Source organism: Microtus oregoni, unplaced genomic scaffold (assembly GCF_018167655.1).
Source record: "Microtus oregoni isolate MIOR12 unplaced genomic scaffold, Mior012 000046F_ref0000063, whole genome shotgun sequence".
Lineage (NCBI taxonomy): Eukaryota > Metazoa > Chordata > Mammalia > Rodentia > Cricetidae > Microtus > Microtus oregoni.
In genome coordinates this window covers 11131412-11147232 of record NW_024543220.1, presented here as the reverse complement: position 1 = coordinate 11147232, position 15821 = coordinate 11131412, and the positions used below count along the sequence as shown (strand labels likewise).

General features: G+C 48.6%; 2 protein-coding genes across 5 annotated transcripts in view; both read left to right on the top strand.

The window, feature by feature from the left end:
- The window catches only part of LOC121435270 (H-2 class I histocompatibility antigen, Q10 alpha chain-like), an 808095-nt gene that overhangs the window by 104353 nt on the left and 687921 nt on the right, over positions 1–15821 (top strand). The window lies entirely within an intron of this gene.
- The window catches only part of LOC121435275 (H-2 class I histocompatibility antigen, Q10 alpha chain-like), a 703994-nt gene that overhangs the window by 252 nt on the left and 687921 nt on the right, over positions 1–15821 (top strand). For 2 of the 4 annotated variants that reach the window (XM_041634499.1, XM_041634497.1), the window contains exons 2-6: positions 88–357; positions 654–929; positions 2457–2732; positions 2860–2973; positions 3154–3186. In XM_041634499.1, coding sequence (XP_041490433.1) covers positions 88–357; positions 654–929; positions 2457–2732; positions 2860–2973; positions 3154–3186 — 969 coding nt within the window. Of the gene's footprint in view, positions 1–87; positions 358–653; positions 930–2456; positions 2733–2859; positions 2974–3153; positions 3187–3333; positions 3382–3521; positions 3902–15821 lie in introns of those variants that run through there. The other 2 variants (XM_041634498.1, XM_041634500.1) reach the window with 2 other exon arrangements.

Genomic DNA, 15821 nt, shown 5'->3' with positions numbered 1-15821 from the left:
AGCCCCGCGCCCAGCTGCCCTCCCGGCCCGCGCTCCTGCCCGGGGTCCCGGGAACAGGGTCGGGGTCTCACCGCGCGCCGCCCCCAGGCTCGCACTCCATGCGGTATTTCTTCACCATCGTGTCCCGGCCCGGCCTCGGGGAGCCCAGATATGTGGAAGTCGGCTACGTGGACGACACGCAGTTCGTGCGCTACGACAGCGACGCGGAGACTCCAAGGAAGGAGCCCCGTGCACCATGGATGGAGCAGGAGGGGCCAGAGTATTGGGATAGGAGCACACAAAGAACCAAGAACCGCGAGCAGACTTTCCGAAGGAACCTGAAGACCCTGCTCAGCTACTACAACCAGAGCGAGGGCGGTGAGTGACCACGGTGGAGGTCACGACCCCCTCCACGTTTCCACGCACGGGCCGGAGTCGCCCCGGGTCCCAGGTCCGAGGTTCGGGAGGAGAGCGGGGACCGGACCTGGTTTCCCTTTCGGTTTAGAGTCCGCGGGTGGGCGGGGCCGCGGGGCGCGGGCGACGGGGGCGGGGCGGGTGGGTGACGGGGGCGGGGCGGGACAAGGCTGTTGCGCTGGCTGACCCCCTGGTGGGCGGGGCCTCAGGTGACCCCGGGGCCTAACAGGTGGGCGGGGCTGACCGCGGGGTCCCCGCAGGCTCCCACACCATCCAGCGGATGTTCGGCTGTGACTTGGGGTCTGACGGGCGCCTCCTCCGCGGGTACAATCAGCACGCCTACGATGGCCGCGATTACATCGCCCTGAACGACAACCTGAAGACGTGGACGGCGGCGGACACGGCGGCGCAGATCACCCAGCGCAAGTGGGAGCAGGATGGGGTTGCAGAGGGATGGAAGGCCTACCTGGAGGGCCTGTGTGTGCAGTGGCTGCGCAGACACCTGGAGAAAGGGAAGGACACACTGCTGCGCACAGGTGCGGGGCCGCGGGCAACTCCTCCCTCTGCCCTCGGGCTGGGCTCAGTCCTGAGGAACAGGAAACCCTCACTGGGGTCATTCCCCTGTCTCTGAGGGCAGACAGGGTCTCTGGGTCTCCTGATCCAGCATGGCAGGGACTGCACTGACCTCCCAGGGCTCAGCCTTCTCCCTGGACAGTTCCACATCTGTCTCAGGAGGGAGGAGAGAGGATCCCGACATCACCAACAGTGGCTCCTTCAGTCTGCAGCCCCTGTCAGCCATGGCCTCTCCCAGGCCAGGTTCTCTGTCACACCCAGTGTGTGTGGACACCAAGTCCTGTTTTGTCATCTGAGTGTGTCAGCCTTACACACCAGGACCGGAGTCTCCTTCACCTGATGGCTCCCCTATCCTAGGCTGCTTCCCCAGTTTCTAGAACTTTCCAAAGAATAAATCCTCCCAGATTCCTGTGTGTCAGGTTTGCATCCATCCCACACCCCAATTCTATCGCTTCCTACATGGGGTGCCCTGAACAAATAGTAAATTGTGGGTAGTTTTTTCTTTCTTTCTTTTATTTTCTTCTCTTCGTTTCTCTCTCTCTCTCTCTCTCTCTCTCTCTCTCTCTCTCTCTTTCTTCTTGTGGTCATTTTGCTTTAAGTTTTTCTTCCTCACTCGGACGGTATGCTTTCTCTCCCTCCCCTGTGTTATCTTGTGTTACAGTCTCCACAGGTGCCATGGGATCTGATACTCTAGATAATGAGACAAGTTAAGTCAGGGTTCCCTTTAAATAAGAAAGATTCCTGGGAGCTTAGACTATTTTCTGCCAGAATTAACCATCCAGAGACCCCTGCTCTCCCTCTGACCCAACAAGTTACAGTGTTGCCCTAGTGAATTAGGAACTGAACTTCGTCAGAGACAGGGTCTTCTGCAATCCAGGACTGGAGTGACAGGGAAGAGCCACACACCCTGTGAGCACCGCTGTGTCCCAGTGAGTGCTGCACTGGGCTCCACAACACACTTCAGGGATGCTGGGTGATAATACCTGGTATCTTGTCCCCCAGAGGCAGGGGTTAGAAAGTCATTTTCTCTGGTTGAGTGTCACAGGTTCACCTCAATTGTTCCACACAGTTTGGTGATGGGTGTTCACTTGGATTCACAGTTAAACGGGTCAGCAAGATGGCCACAGTGCTTGTTCCCCAATGGTGGCAGCAGGAGTTGGTGGCACCCTTCATGTAGCCCGATCATCTTAATTTCTTATTCCTGTAGGAGTTTAATCACAAAATAAATCAATTATTTTCCATTCCTTCATCCTTTTTCTACCTCACTTATGCTACAGAACATCACATTAGGAAGGCCATGGTGACCTGCTGGCTCATGTGATTCCCTCTTGGCTTCTGGGTCTCCCACGAAACTCTACCTGCAGGTCACTACCGTGATGTCAAAAGTGTTCAAACAGACACACAGTTCAGTGTCATCATTGATTTAACTTTGTCTTTGCAGATTTCAGTTTACCTTGTTGATTGTGGGATTTCTTTAATCTTCCACACAGATCCCCCAAAGGCACATGTGACCCATCATCCTGGACCTAAAGGTGATGTCACCCTGAGGTGCTGGGCCATGGGCTTCTATCCTGCCTTCATCACCCTGACCTGGCAGAGGGAGGAGGAGGAACAGACTCAGGACATGGAGCTGGTGGAGACCAGACCTACTGGGGATGGAACCTTCCAGAAGTGGGCATCCCTGGTGGTGCCTTCTGGGGAGGAGCACAAATACACATGCCATGTGTACCATGAGGGGCTGCCTGAGCCCCTCACCCTGAGATGGGGTAAGGAGGAAGTGGGTGCAGAGCTGGGGTCAGGGAAAGTTGGAGGCTTCTACAGACCCTGAGCAGGGTCAGGGATGAGAGCTGGGGTCATGACCCTCACCTTCCCTCCCTGTCCTTCCGTTCCCAGAGCCTCCTCAGTCCACGGTCACCATCATCGCAGTCATTGCTGGTCTGTTTCTCCTTGGAGCTGTGATCATTGGAGCTGTGGTGGCTGTTGTGATGAAGAGGAGGAGAAACACAGGTAGGAAAGGGCAGGGTCTGAGTTCCCTCTCAGCTCCTTTTAGAAGAGTCTCTGCCTCATCAATGGGAAACACATCCACACCCCTCATTGCTGTTGTCTCTACCCTGGGTCTGCTGTCAATTCTGGAAACTTCCTAGAATTGGGGACTTCCCTGGTCTCTCACAGCTTTTCTTCTCACAGGTGGAAAAGGAGGCAACTATGCTCCAGCTCCAGGTAAGAGTGGTGGGCAGGATTGTCCCTGAGGCCTGTGAGGTGAAGCTGGAGTATTTGGGGAGCTCTGGCAATACATAATAGCTCCTCCAGTAAATCTTCTAGGGGACAAATTTTTCCTTCCCATGAATAAATATATTTTTACCCCAGGCAGGGTCAGTTCCCAGAGCTCCGATGTGTCTCTCCCAGACTGTAAAGGTGACCCTCTGTGACCTTATTTGGGGAGGAGCAGAGTGGATATGATTGGGTTTCAGGGACTCCCAGAATCACCTTTGAGTGAGTGGTGGGTTGTTGCGGTGTTGTCTTCACAGTGATTGTTCATGACTCTTGTTCTGTAGTGTGAAGACGGCTGCCTGGTTTGGATGGAGTGACAGACAATGTGTTCAGGTCTCTCCTGTGACATCCAGAGACCCCCAGTTCACTCTCAGCAATAGTGTCTGATGTTCCCTGTGATCCTATGGGCTCAATGTGAAGAACTGGGGAGCCCAGCTCACCCCTGCACACCTGTCCCTGTGCCTGCACTGTCCTGTTCCCTTCCACAGCCAACGTTCCTGTTCCCGCAGACAGGAGGGGACATCTCCATCCTGTCTCCTCCATGCTGTCCTGAGCTGCAACACTGACTTCTCCACTTGATGGAGGAAGGTCATTGGTAATAAAGGAACTGCCTTGGCCCATTTTATTGGTTAGAGGATAGGTGGGAGGAGTAAACAGAACAGAACGCTGGGAGGAAGAGGAAGTGAGCTCAGACTCCAGGGCTCTCCTCTCGGGAGCAGATGCCTGAGAGAGACGCCCTGCCCCGCTCCCGGGATGAAGCTCCGACCCAGGATGGACATAGGCTAGAATCTTCCTGGTAAGCGCACCTTGGGGTGCCATACACAGATGATTATAAATGGGCTAAATTAATATCTGAGAATTAGCCTAGAAGTGAATGGGCCTAGCACTGTTTAAATGAATACAGTTTGTGTGTTGTTATTTCGGGCATAAGCTAGCTGTGTGGGCGGCTGGGGTGCTGGGGACGCAGCCCCGCCGCCTTTATTACTACATCCACTGAAAATAGGAATCTGAATGTGAACTTGATTGTTAATGTCCTTGATCTCAAAGGTTGATTGGTGGTAAAATAAAGGATTGTACTAGAGTTTGTGGAGGAAATAAATGGCAGCGTGGAGAACCTCCCAGAATCTGTGTTCACTGTGCTGTGTGCATCTGGTGGGACAGGATGAGGCTGTGGGAGCTGAGTGAGAACAGAGCTGTGCATTGTTGGCATTGATAAGGTCACTGGTCAACTCTGTCACTTCCTGGCTCTGTTCTCTTCATCACTTAGAACCACATGTTGACATCTGTGATCACAGGGACACAGGGATGGCCAGAGCCTCCTCCTGTCCCTGGGATTATGAGCCGCCAGGGCTGCTGTGACAGTCAGGGCTGCTGTCCTGGCTGTGACTCTTTCCCCGGTCTTCTCTGTTAATTTCTTGTCTCTTTAGTTAGTATGGAGAACTAGGCCTGTTCCTGTTCCTGTGAATGGTGTCTGCTTAATTATCCTGTGGGGTCCCTGAGTGACAGCATTAAGAGGTGTTTTCCATCCCTGTCCCCTCAAGGCCCAACTAGGCCCCTGCACTCAGGAGACTGTGGGATGAGAACATGAGCTTCAGTCTCCTGAGCTCCTGCCTCCCTTCCGGCCCCTCCTTGGAGGTTCTCTCCTTTCCCATCAATCAGAATCTAACCTGAGTTGTAGGATGGGCAGAGAGGAGGGATCCACAGGGTCTCATCTCAGATCTGTCCTGTGTTCTGCCCAAGGTCCCCTCTCCCTCTCTGCCCCTGGGAATCCTGGTGCTTCCTCCAGTGGAGACTCAAGGATTTACAGGCTGAGCCTACTTTAGATTTATGTTTATTAAAAAACATGATCCAGGGACTGGAGTGATGACTCAGGGCTTGAGAGCACTTGCTGCTCTTGCAGAGGACCCAGGTTCAGATCCCAGCACAAATGATGGCTCATAACCATCCTTAACATCCATGACATCCAATGCCCCTGTCGACACCATGCAGATACATGGTGCAAACACTACTAGCAAAAGACAAAAAAAAAAACAAAAAAAACTCATAGATGCAACATTCATAAATTAAAATAAAATATTGTGGGGAATGCCAGAGATGGAAATTCCTTCATTCCCGGCCTCTGCAGTTTTCTCTTCTAGCTTTGTGACGTCCAGGAGCCCTAGCAGAGATGTCTGATGACCAAGGAGGTGATCATCTCTGTCATGGGGCTGCCATCTTTGTCTTGTGAGGGATCATGGATCCCAGTGCTGACCACAGATAACATTCATACTCAATAAGTATATGATGAATGAAGAAAAATTAAAAATGAAATATAAGATTGCTTGTCAAAGAAGAGAGATTAAGGGAAAATGGTGGGACTTTCTGAGGGAAAAGTCAGGTGACTGTGACCTCTGTGTGAGGGGACTTGGGGCTGCACGTGACACCCCAGCACTTGGTCTGAGGTTGTGTTAACAGAGGGAGCTTCTGTTGAAGAGGGAGGTGACTGAATTTTCCTCTGGACTGAAACATCCCTGCTGGAGCCAGGAGGAGCTGAAGAGGGTCAGGACACACAAGAAGCTACAGGTTCACGGAGCTGACACAATGTAGCGCTTCCCTCTCAGGGTTAAACCAGCTGCAGTTCCTGAGGGAGAGGAGACTGTGGAGTGGAGCTGCTGGGAGCTGTGCAGGGAACTGCAGTGGTGCAGCTGTGTGAGCGGACATGCGCACTGGGGTGGCTGTCAGTGGTTATCCCCGACTCACCCAGGCTCCTGTGAGGGACCAGTGAGCTCAGGGCTCACCAAGCTGACTGTGGATGGATGTTTTCCTTGGTCTGCTGTCACTGTCTCCCTCTGGGTGGAGGAAATCTGCTCCTCAAGCAAGGGACACAGCTGTGTGAATTGTTTATGTAAATTGTTCTATCATTAATAAATCTCAGAAGTCAGATATTGGGGTAAAACCTGATAGGTCAAGAAAGCAACAGAAGAAAAACCAGCTGACCCTCTCTCTCCCTGCTTCCCACATTGATATCCCCATGAATCTTTATAGGCCCCGCCCTTCTCTTTTCTCTGCCTCTCTATCTTATCGTATCCTGGGTCCTCCAAAACCTCTATGGCTAATTCCAGACAGCTGGTTCTTGACTGTGCCCCCTGATTCAAGGATAACTTTATTAACAGTCTTCAGTTTCACAGTACAATTAAATATCCCTCGACATTTCCCGTTTGTCTAAATAAATAAAAAGGAAAAGTTTTAACTCTAACATAGTGAAACTATGTACAATAAGAACAATTATTAGGTAGGAATTACATTTACATGTGGTGGTGGTGGCACACACCTTTAATCCCAGCACTCAGGAGGCAGAGACAGGTGGATCTCTGTGAGTTTGAGGCCAGCCTGGTCTACAGAGTAACTTCTAGGGCAGGCTCCAAAACTACAGAGAAACCCTGTCTCAAAACAAAACAAAAAACAAAAAGCAAACAGAATTACATTTAAATGTCCAATCCATTTGTATTTGATAAATTCTGAGAAATTATTATCTATGATACCTTAAAGTTTTACACATAAACCACTTTCTAATATAACTTGTGTTACTATCCTAAAACTATCTTTTTAGACCTTAGACATTTCTAAGATAACTATGTAAAGCTCATGTGTCTCTCAACCTTATAAACTTTACATCTCTTTTCTAAGTTTCTTTTCTGAATTTGGTAACAAAGAAAATGGTTTAACTATCTAATTTTCAACCCCATTAGAGACATGAAAAGAATAAACATTGCCTGAATATGCAGGAAGTGTGGCACAAACAACTTCCTTTTTCTTTTGTTTTGTTTTGTTTTTTGAGACAGGGCTGCTCGGTGTAACAGCCCTGGCTGTCCTGGAACTCACTTTGTAGACCAGGCTGGCCTTGAACTTCTGTCCCACAGCAGGTGACTCTTCTGACATGAGACAGAGATTTGGATTTCCCTTTAACAAGCCTGCTTGGGTTTAGAGAAGAAGAGAGACACACTCCAATTCAAAAGACAGCTTTAATTTTTAATTGAACTGGGACTACAAAAACACCATTTACGTTATATGTCTGTAGAGAACATAAACACAACATCTGGGAAGATTCATGAGAATTTGTTCTATTGGGTTTGTGCTATCCCATCAGGTCAATTACTCTCTCCCTGAGGATTCATCCTCCTTCTTCAGATGTCTCATCTGTCCAGTGGTCTTCAGATTCCTTTATTGGATGCTTGCTTTTATTCTCCTGGAAAGAAAAACCAGAACCTTTCCCCAACCCTACCTTTGCGGAGTTCCCATTTTTTTCCAGGTTTTGTCTGATCAAATGAAAGGCATTGGTCAGTCTTATAAGTCAGTTTAGACCTAATGACCACGATGTTTGTTGAATTATCACCTTTCATACTCAAGAGGTTTCTCCTGCTCAAATCAAAACTTTGTCCTTCTTGATGGAATCCACACCTTTCTTCCCCTGTGGAAACAAACGCAGAACCCCTTCCCCAACCGAAAACACACCCTGGTTTCCATTCTGAGGTCAACTCATCTTTATTCAGGCTGACTTAACTGGGCAGTTGTTTCTATTACCCGCTGTCTCTCCGCAGCTGACATCACTTCCTCGTTAGCATTTAAAATGTTACAGGTAACAGAGCATTGTGTGATCTGTCTTGGGTCTTTATTACTCCTTTCTGTTTATTAAGCAGAGCTCTTAAAGTGTGATTAGACCTTTCTATATCTGTTTGTCCTGTAGGGTTGTGTGGTACACCTGTAATATGCTTTATGTTATAATATGGAAAAGCCTGTTTTATTTTACAGGAGACATCTGCTGAAGCATTGTCTGTCTTAATTTGTACAGATATCCTCATGATGTAAGTGTGTAATTACAGAACCAGCCTTGTCAGAACCCAGACCAGTTCCCCATGTCAACCCTGAATATGTATATGATATAGTGCACATACTGCCATTTTCCAAACCTTGCAAAATGAAACACAACCATTTGCCGAAATTCATTTCTTTGGGTTCCTTTTGGGTTATTTCCTGCAGGTAATGGAGTTTGGTTATACAAAGAACATGTAGGACCTTTCCTTATAATTCCCTTGGCTTTTTGCCAAGTGACAGAAAAGACCTTATTAAACATTTTCTGGTAACATGGTGTTTTTATGAAATTCTGAGACTTCTAGCACATTCCCTGTTAACTGCTGCTCAGTTTCATCATTACCTGTGCTAGAGGGCCTTGTAGACAGTTATGGGATCTGATGTGTGTTACATACAAGGGATGATTTCCATATCTGATTACTTGTTGTAACCGAATAAATAGCAAAGATAATTCTGAGTCATCTGGAATAAGCTCAGTGGTTTCAATATGTAAAACAACTCTTTCTGCATATTGAGAGTTAGTAACTATATTAAGAGATTCAGGAAAATCTCATAATACCATAAGATTGGCATACCACTCTGACTTTTTAACTGAATCGCAAGGGCTGTGAGCAACTTTACTCATTTTTCCAGACATATATGCATTTCCTGATTGATTTGTGTCAGTATAGAATGTAGGGGCCCCAGAAATTCATGTCCTTTTTAATATATGAGGAAGAATCCAATTAGTTCTTTTTATAAACTGAAGTCTCCTGCTCTGTGAATATTGTTGTTAATCTCTCCCAAAAAAAATACTGCAAGATCTTTGCCAATGCCCATTTTCTGCCCATAATAAGGCAATTTTACCATTACTAAAAGGTACCACAATTTCTACTATGTCTCTTTCTACTATTTGATGGAGTGCTGCAGGGAGCGCCTTCCACTGCTTCAGCCAATAGCCGCTGAGATACCAGCCCACTGGGGCGTGGTCTCTTTCTCTTTCAACAGCAGAGGCAGCCCTCTGCCCCTTCTCTTGCTCCAGCGACTAGACTCCTTTCCTGGCTGTCATGTAGGACGGTGTTCTGTAAGTTTTTCCCCTCAAATAAATAACCCTTTGATTCCAAACTGGTGTGGGATTGTTTTGTGCATTAATGGAGTCTCTCTTTTCCTTTCAGAATCAATTCAGAAAACTTGTCTACATAGGTCTTTATTTATTTACTTAATTTGTGTGCTAAAAATATTCACTTTAAAATATTATCTTCTGCTTAAGAATTCCTTTATAGCCAGGAGGTAATGGCACACACCTTTAATTCCAGCACTAGGGAGGCAAAGGCAGGTGAATCTCTGTGAGTTCAAGGCCAGCCTGGCCTAAAAAAAACAAAATACAAATAAGAAGGAGGAGGAGGGAAGGGGAGAGGGGGGAGGAGGAGGAGGAGGAGGAGGAGGAGGAGGAGGAGAAGAAGAAGAAGAAGAAGAAGAAGAAGAAGAAGAAGAAGAAGAAGAAGAAGAAGAAGAATTCCTTTATAAAAGTGAGTATAAGATAGAATGGTTGGGCTACAATCAAGGTCTGGATCCAGGTGATCCACATGTGCATCCTGTGATGTTTTTTCTACCAAAGCCAATTCTCTCTCAGCCTCAGGTGATAATTTTCTTGGATTATTTAAGTCCTTATTACCTCACAAGGTTTGAGATAAATTACTAGATCTTGAGTAATTAATCCAATTATAGGCTGTAGCCAGTTAATATCTCCCAGCAACTTCTGAAAATTATTAAGGGTTCGTAATTGATCTCTCCTGATTTGTACTTCCTGTGGCTGAATTTTCTGTAAACCTATCCTATATCCTAGACAATTGATAGAATCTCTTCTTTGTATTTTTATCATTAACAACTTGTAATCCCTAGCAAAGCAAAATTCTCTTTACTTCATCAAACACTTTTTCTAAGGTATCTGCATCTGAAACATCCAGTAAGGTATCATCCATATAATGATAATTCTTAGATTGAGAAAACTGTTTATGATTTAGTTCTCATGGCTGTTGTACAAAATATTGACACAAGGTGGGGCTGTTTCACATTCCTTTGACACCATTGACACCTTTCAGCACATTGAGCATTATAATACGTAGGCACCACGAAGCCAAATTTTTCTCTATCCTGTTTGGTTTTTTGTTTGTTTTTTTTTTTTTTTTGGTTTTGGTTTTTTGAGACAGGGTTTCTCTGTAGCTTTGGAGCCTCTGTTGGAACTAGCTCTTGTAGATCAGGCTGGCCTTGAACTCACAAAGATTCACCTGCTTTTGCCTCCCTAGTTCTGGAATTAAAGGTGTGAGCCACCACTGCCCGGTTTTCAGAAGCATTCTTTATTTTATGATTTGTTTCTGAGACTGAAGGAATGTTAATCTGTGTTTTCTATTGCTGCAATAATCATATCCCCCATCAATTCATGGCTACATTAGCCACATATGGCTTTAATTTTCCTATTTAACCTGAGCAGTGATGTCAGTGGTGTCAGGGCTCCTGGGACAGAGCCTGGACAGTTTCCAGCCTTGTGTGCAGCAGGAGAGGACACAGGCGCCCTGGAAGCAGGATTGAGACCCTAAGTTGTCCAGTTCCCTGGATGCCTGGGTCCCTGGTGGGAAAGAAAAAACTTCACCCATAATTATTTTGTCCCATGAACCTCGTGCGTGTGTGAAGACTGTGGAATGTGCTGGTGAGTTGTCAGTGTGTCCGTGTGCCCGTCCACTCCTTCCCAGTAGCCTCTCACACCACAGTCGTCCCTGTCTGCATTTTCCCACACAGGTCTCTGTCCTGAGTGTGGGGACACAAACTGTCCTGAAGGGGGCTCACCAGGGCCTCTGTCCTCAGTGTGGGGACACAGCCTGTCCTGAAAGGGGCTTATCAGGGCCTCTGTCCTCATTGTGGGGTCACAGCCTGTCCTGATAGGGGGCTCACCAGGACCTCTGTCCCACAGCAGCGGGAAGCTGTGCAGAAAGCAGGTTAGCGTCCCAGATTGTCCTTCTACCTTGTATGGCAGTCAGAGTTCTGAGCGACCTGCAAGGCACAAGACCAGATGGTGGTCACCTGGCCTTCTGATAGTGAGAGAACCTGACACCATCCTAACAAGTGGTCAGGATGTGCTAATGTCGTTCTGATCCTTCCATTGTAATTTAGGAGGGCGCCTGGGGAAGAGATGTTTTTCAGTCTACTTGACAAAATGGGCATGGATAGGAAGACATGACCTAAGTCATCCCCCCTCTCCAGAGGCTTAGACACTGCCTGCTCCAAGAGAGAGCTCCCAGCCACAGAACACGGGGAGCTTCATCCATCAGAACTGGAAGCTGAAGCCATGGGAACAGGGCATGTTTCTCTATCAGGAAGAGGTGGAAGTTCACCTCGCCACCCCACCTCACCCTCACCCCGGTCACCACCAATGCTGCCTGCTGCGGAGACTCCTAGGGTCACACTTGTTACAGAAAGGCTGTGGGGTGACAGAAAGAAGTAAAGGAGACCTCACTGAATCTCTGTGACGCATCAGGAGCTGGCTGGACTCCTCTGAGTGATGTCAACTCCTGTCAGGACTGCAAATAGAGTTCACATCAGGAGCCCTGTTCCAGCTCCAGTAACTTCTAGGAAGAAGGGAAGACTTCCAGAAATCTCTCTTCCCTGTGCCCACCCTGCACTACCCCTCATCCCCAGCCCCGCCCAACCCCCACTCCAGGCTTCACAGACTCAGCAGGAATCTGCAAGGAACCTTGGACTCCAGGTGCCTTGATGTTACAAACCTTATCTCCTCCTGGGGCCCCAGCCTCTGCTGTCCATGGGGAGCGGGAGCGGGGAGCAATGGCCAAGAGCAGATCAGACAGCCTGAGAGGACATTGAGGAACCTGACTGCTTGTCCCCTGTGTCCTCTCCCAGGGCACTGTGGTCACATCAGCTGCAGTGACCATAAACACTGGTACAGAAGCCACAGCTGGCTGTGCTGGTGGACACGTGATCCTGAGGCTGTGGAGTGAGCCCTCTCAGCACTCAGAAGGGAGAGGCGGGATGATCAGGAACTCAGGGACATCCGCAGCTACAGGGAGTGTTCAAAGAGAGCCTGAGCTATGTGAACCCTGTCTCAAAATGGGGGGGACTGAGTGAGGTGACAGACAACTTTAATACCAGCACAGACAAGGAGATGGATCTCTGTCAGTTTGAGTCCAGGCTAGTCTAAATACTGAGTTCCAGGCCACCCCGAGAAAGAGAGAGAGAGAGAGAGAGAGAGAGAGAGAGAGATTGGGGGGAGAGAGGAAGGAAGAAAGGGAGGAAGGAAGAAGGAAGAGAAAGAGAGAGTGGGGGTGAAATTAAATAGATTATACAAGATTTGAGCCCCAAGCCTGACACCTGGAATGGTAGAAGGAGAGCACTGACTCCTGCATCCTATGGCTTCCATGTGTGAGCCATGGCGTGGACACCCAGTTCTCATTTACCGGCACTCACACCCACGCACACACACACACAACATTAGATAAAGAGTCCTTTCTAAAGATCTACTGATTTTTATTCATAGTGTAAGTGTGTCCATACATGCATCTCCATGCGTGCAACAATGGATGTTCACACTCATGGGGGGGGGGGGGGTGGGGCTGGGAACTGAAGCCAGGACGTCTGTAAGAGCAGCCAGCATTCCTAACCACTGAGCCATCTCTCCAGCCACATAGAGAAGTTTACTGGCTGGGACACAAAGGCTCCTCTCACCTGCTCTCTCCTCACTGCTCCTGATCACCACCATGTGTAGCATGAGGAGGAGACAGGGACCAGCGGTGGAGGAAGCAGTGATGAAGTCTGCATCAGCCTGTTGGCAGGGACACTACGGTGCCTAGTTTTGTTTCTCAGCTTGACTACATCTGGAATTAAGTAAAACCCTAAACACTGAGTGTACACATCTCGGAGGTTTTTGCTGAAATTTAAACAGGAAGCAAGATCCCCTTCATTTTCTGTTTCTTTGTTTTTGTTTATTTTGTTTTGTTCTTCAAAACAGGGTTTCTCGATGTAGCCCTGGCTGCCCTGGATTTACTCTGTAGAGCAGGCTGGCCTTGAACCCAGAGATCTGCCTCCTCTGTACTGGGATTAAAGGCTTGTACCACCACTGCTCAGCAAAGATCCATTTCTAAATTTGGTCTTGAGGTGGGAATACAAACCTTTACCCAAATCATCGAGATAGAAAAACCCAACTCTAAGCTGGGCCCACCTTGTGCTAGAAACCCAGACAAGGCTGTAGAAGATGCTCTGACCTCTCCCTGCTGGCTTTGCACTGGCCAGTAATTCCATTCCTCCACCGGCATCAGAGCTGACTTCTCCAGGGATTCCACCATGTACTGAAGACCAGCTGAGACAGCCTCGGGGACTGAGCAACTTCCGGACTCTTGGACTTTCTCTTCATAGCCAGCTATGGTTGTATTAGCTGGACCACAGGCTCTAAGTGATTCTAATAAATACCTTTCCTTCCTCTCTCTGTATCTCTCTTTTCTGTAAATTTTGTCTTCCTTTCTCTCTCTCTCTCTCTCTCTCTCTCTCTCTCTCTCTCTGTGTGTGTGTGTGTGTGTGTGTGTGTGTGTGTGTGTCTTTCTCTCTCTTATTCTCAGTCTATAAATTCTGTTCTTATAGTGAACCTTGATGAATACAGACATCAACAGCAGCAGAAAACAAAGGGGAAACTAAGGAGTGTGCCCAGGGCAGAAACTGCAGGGAGCAGGGACACTGAGGGACAGCTAACGTAGAGGGAGGGTGACAGTAGACAGAAAGCTGGGGTTAAAGAAAGACAGATGGACTTGAAGAGCCAACAATGAGAAACTGCAGACCCCAGGTGAGATCTGAACGCCACCAAGCTTCTAGAGTCAGGGCTCCTGGGGCTGGAGAGGCAGCGCAGTGGGTAAGAGACACACTGCTCTTGTGGAAGAACCACAGCTCTGTAACTGACCACAACTCCAGCTCCAGGGCATCTGGCGCCCTCTTTTGGTCTCCACATGTACCTGCACTCACAAATGCACATAAACACAGAGACACAAACATTTATACTTAATTAACAATAATGCAAAATAAATCTTCCTTAAAGATACAAGGGTCCTGGCACTCTAGGCTTGACTGCTGCAACCCCTGCATGTGTGACAGGTGAAACTGACCATGCCTGCAGCTGAGCATGCAAACATTCAGAGCTGCAACCCCTGCATGTGTGACAGGTGACCCTGACAGTGGCTGCAGCTGAGGATGCAAACACCAGAGCTGCAACCCCTGCATGTGTGACAGGTGACCCTGACAGTGGCTGCAGCTGAGGATGCAGACACCCAGAGCCCTCCTTAGGGCTCTGACACCAGCATGTCATCTGTGCCTGCTGTCAATCAATCACTCCTGCTGGAAGCTGAGCATCTCATGGCTGTCAGGTGCTGGAGCTGCTGCCAGCTGACGCCCAGAGCCAAGGCCAGGTGTGTACAGCTGTGACCCCAGGACTCACTGCAGAGACGGAGGAAGGAGAGGAGAATCCAGGTCAGCCTCAGCTGCAGGGAGTGTAAGGCCCTGTGCATCCAGGCAGGGAATTTTTAACCGCCCTGGCATGCGGGGCAGCCTGGGCCCTATTACCACAGGGTCTCCAGAAGATGTGACCACAAATTCCAGGCCCATGCTTGTAGTAATAGGGGCGGCAGGGCTGCGTCCCCCACACCCGGCCGCCCACATGGCTAGCTTATGCTCCGAAATAACAACACACAAACTGTATTCTTTTAATCACTGCTTGGCCCATTCTCTTCTAGGCTAATTCTCACATATTAATTTAGCCCATTCCTAATCATCTGTGTGTAGCACCCCAAGGTGCGCTTACCGGGGAGATTCTAGCCTAGTCCATCCTGGGTCCGAGCTTCATCACGTGTGTCTGCCAGGGAGCAGGGCATGGCGTCTCTGCTGAGGCGTCTGCTCCGGAGAGCAGAGCTGTCGAGACTCTGACCTCACTTCCTCTTCCTCCCAGCATTTTGTTCTGTTTACTCCACCCACAGGGCCAAGCAGTTTCTTTATTGGCCAATGACCTTCCTCCATCACATGCTCACAGTCACGTGTTCTGAACAGCTTCTTCTTCGTTCCCAAGGCTTTCGGGTGTAAAACTATGATTTTTGGAGGGTTAGTGATGGGTAGAAACTACCCAGGGCCACAGAATCACAGAGACAAACCCTGGCAGGAGTTAGGTCTGCCCCTAAAGCAAGATGAACTCAACGGGGACAGCCAGACTGGGACATCGATGGGGGGAGCGCTCCACTGATCTGGGGGGAAGTGGAGACTGGGGTTCACTAGAACTTCTACTGCAGAGCTCACTCTCCCTTCTCTTGTGTTTCTGGATTTTTCTTGTTTCTCTGTGCTGTGGTGCAGGTTTGTGAGCTCTGAGTTCTAAACGTCTTAGTGGTCAAGAGCATCTAAGGGGCTTGGAAGAACCGTGCATCTCACAGTGGGACCAGAGCCTGGCAGGACTTCTCAGTGGCCTACCCCAAGGGTGTGTGAAATGCTAGTCCAGGTGTTGGGGAGATGGCTCAGCTGGTAGGGTGCTCATTCTTAGGATCCAGGTCAGTTCCCAGCACCCTCCTTGGGTGTTCTCAATCACCTACAACTCCAGCTCCAGAGATCTTATGCTCTCAGGGCCTCGGCTGGAAACTCCACACATGAGGCATAGGCTCACAAAGATATACACACATACACACAAGTGAAATAAAAATAAATCTCTATATAGGTTTGTTTTTATT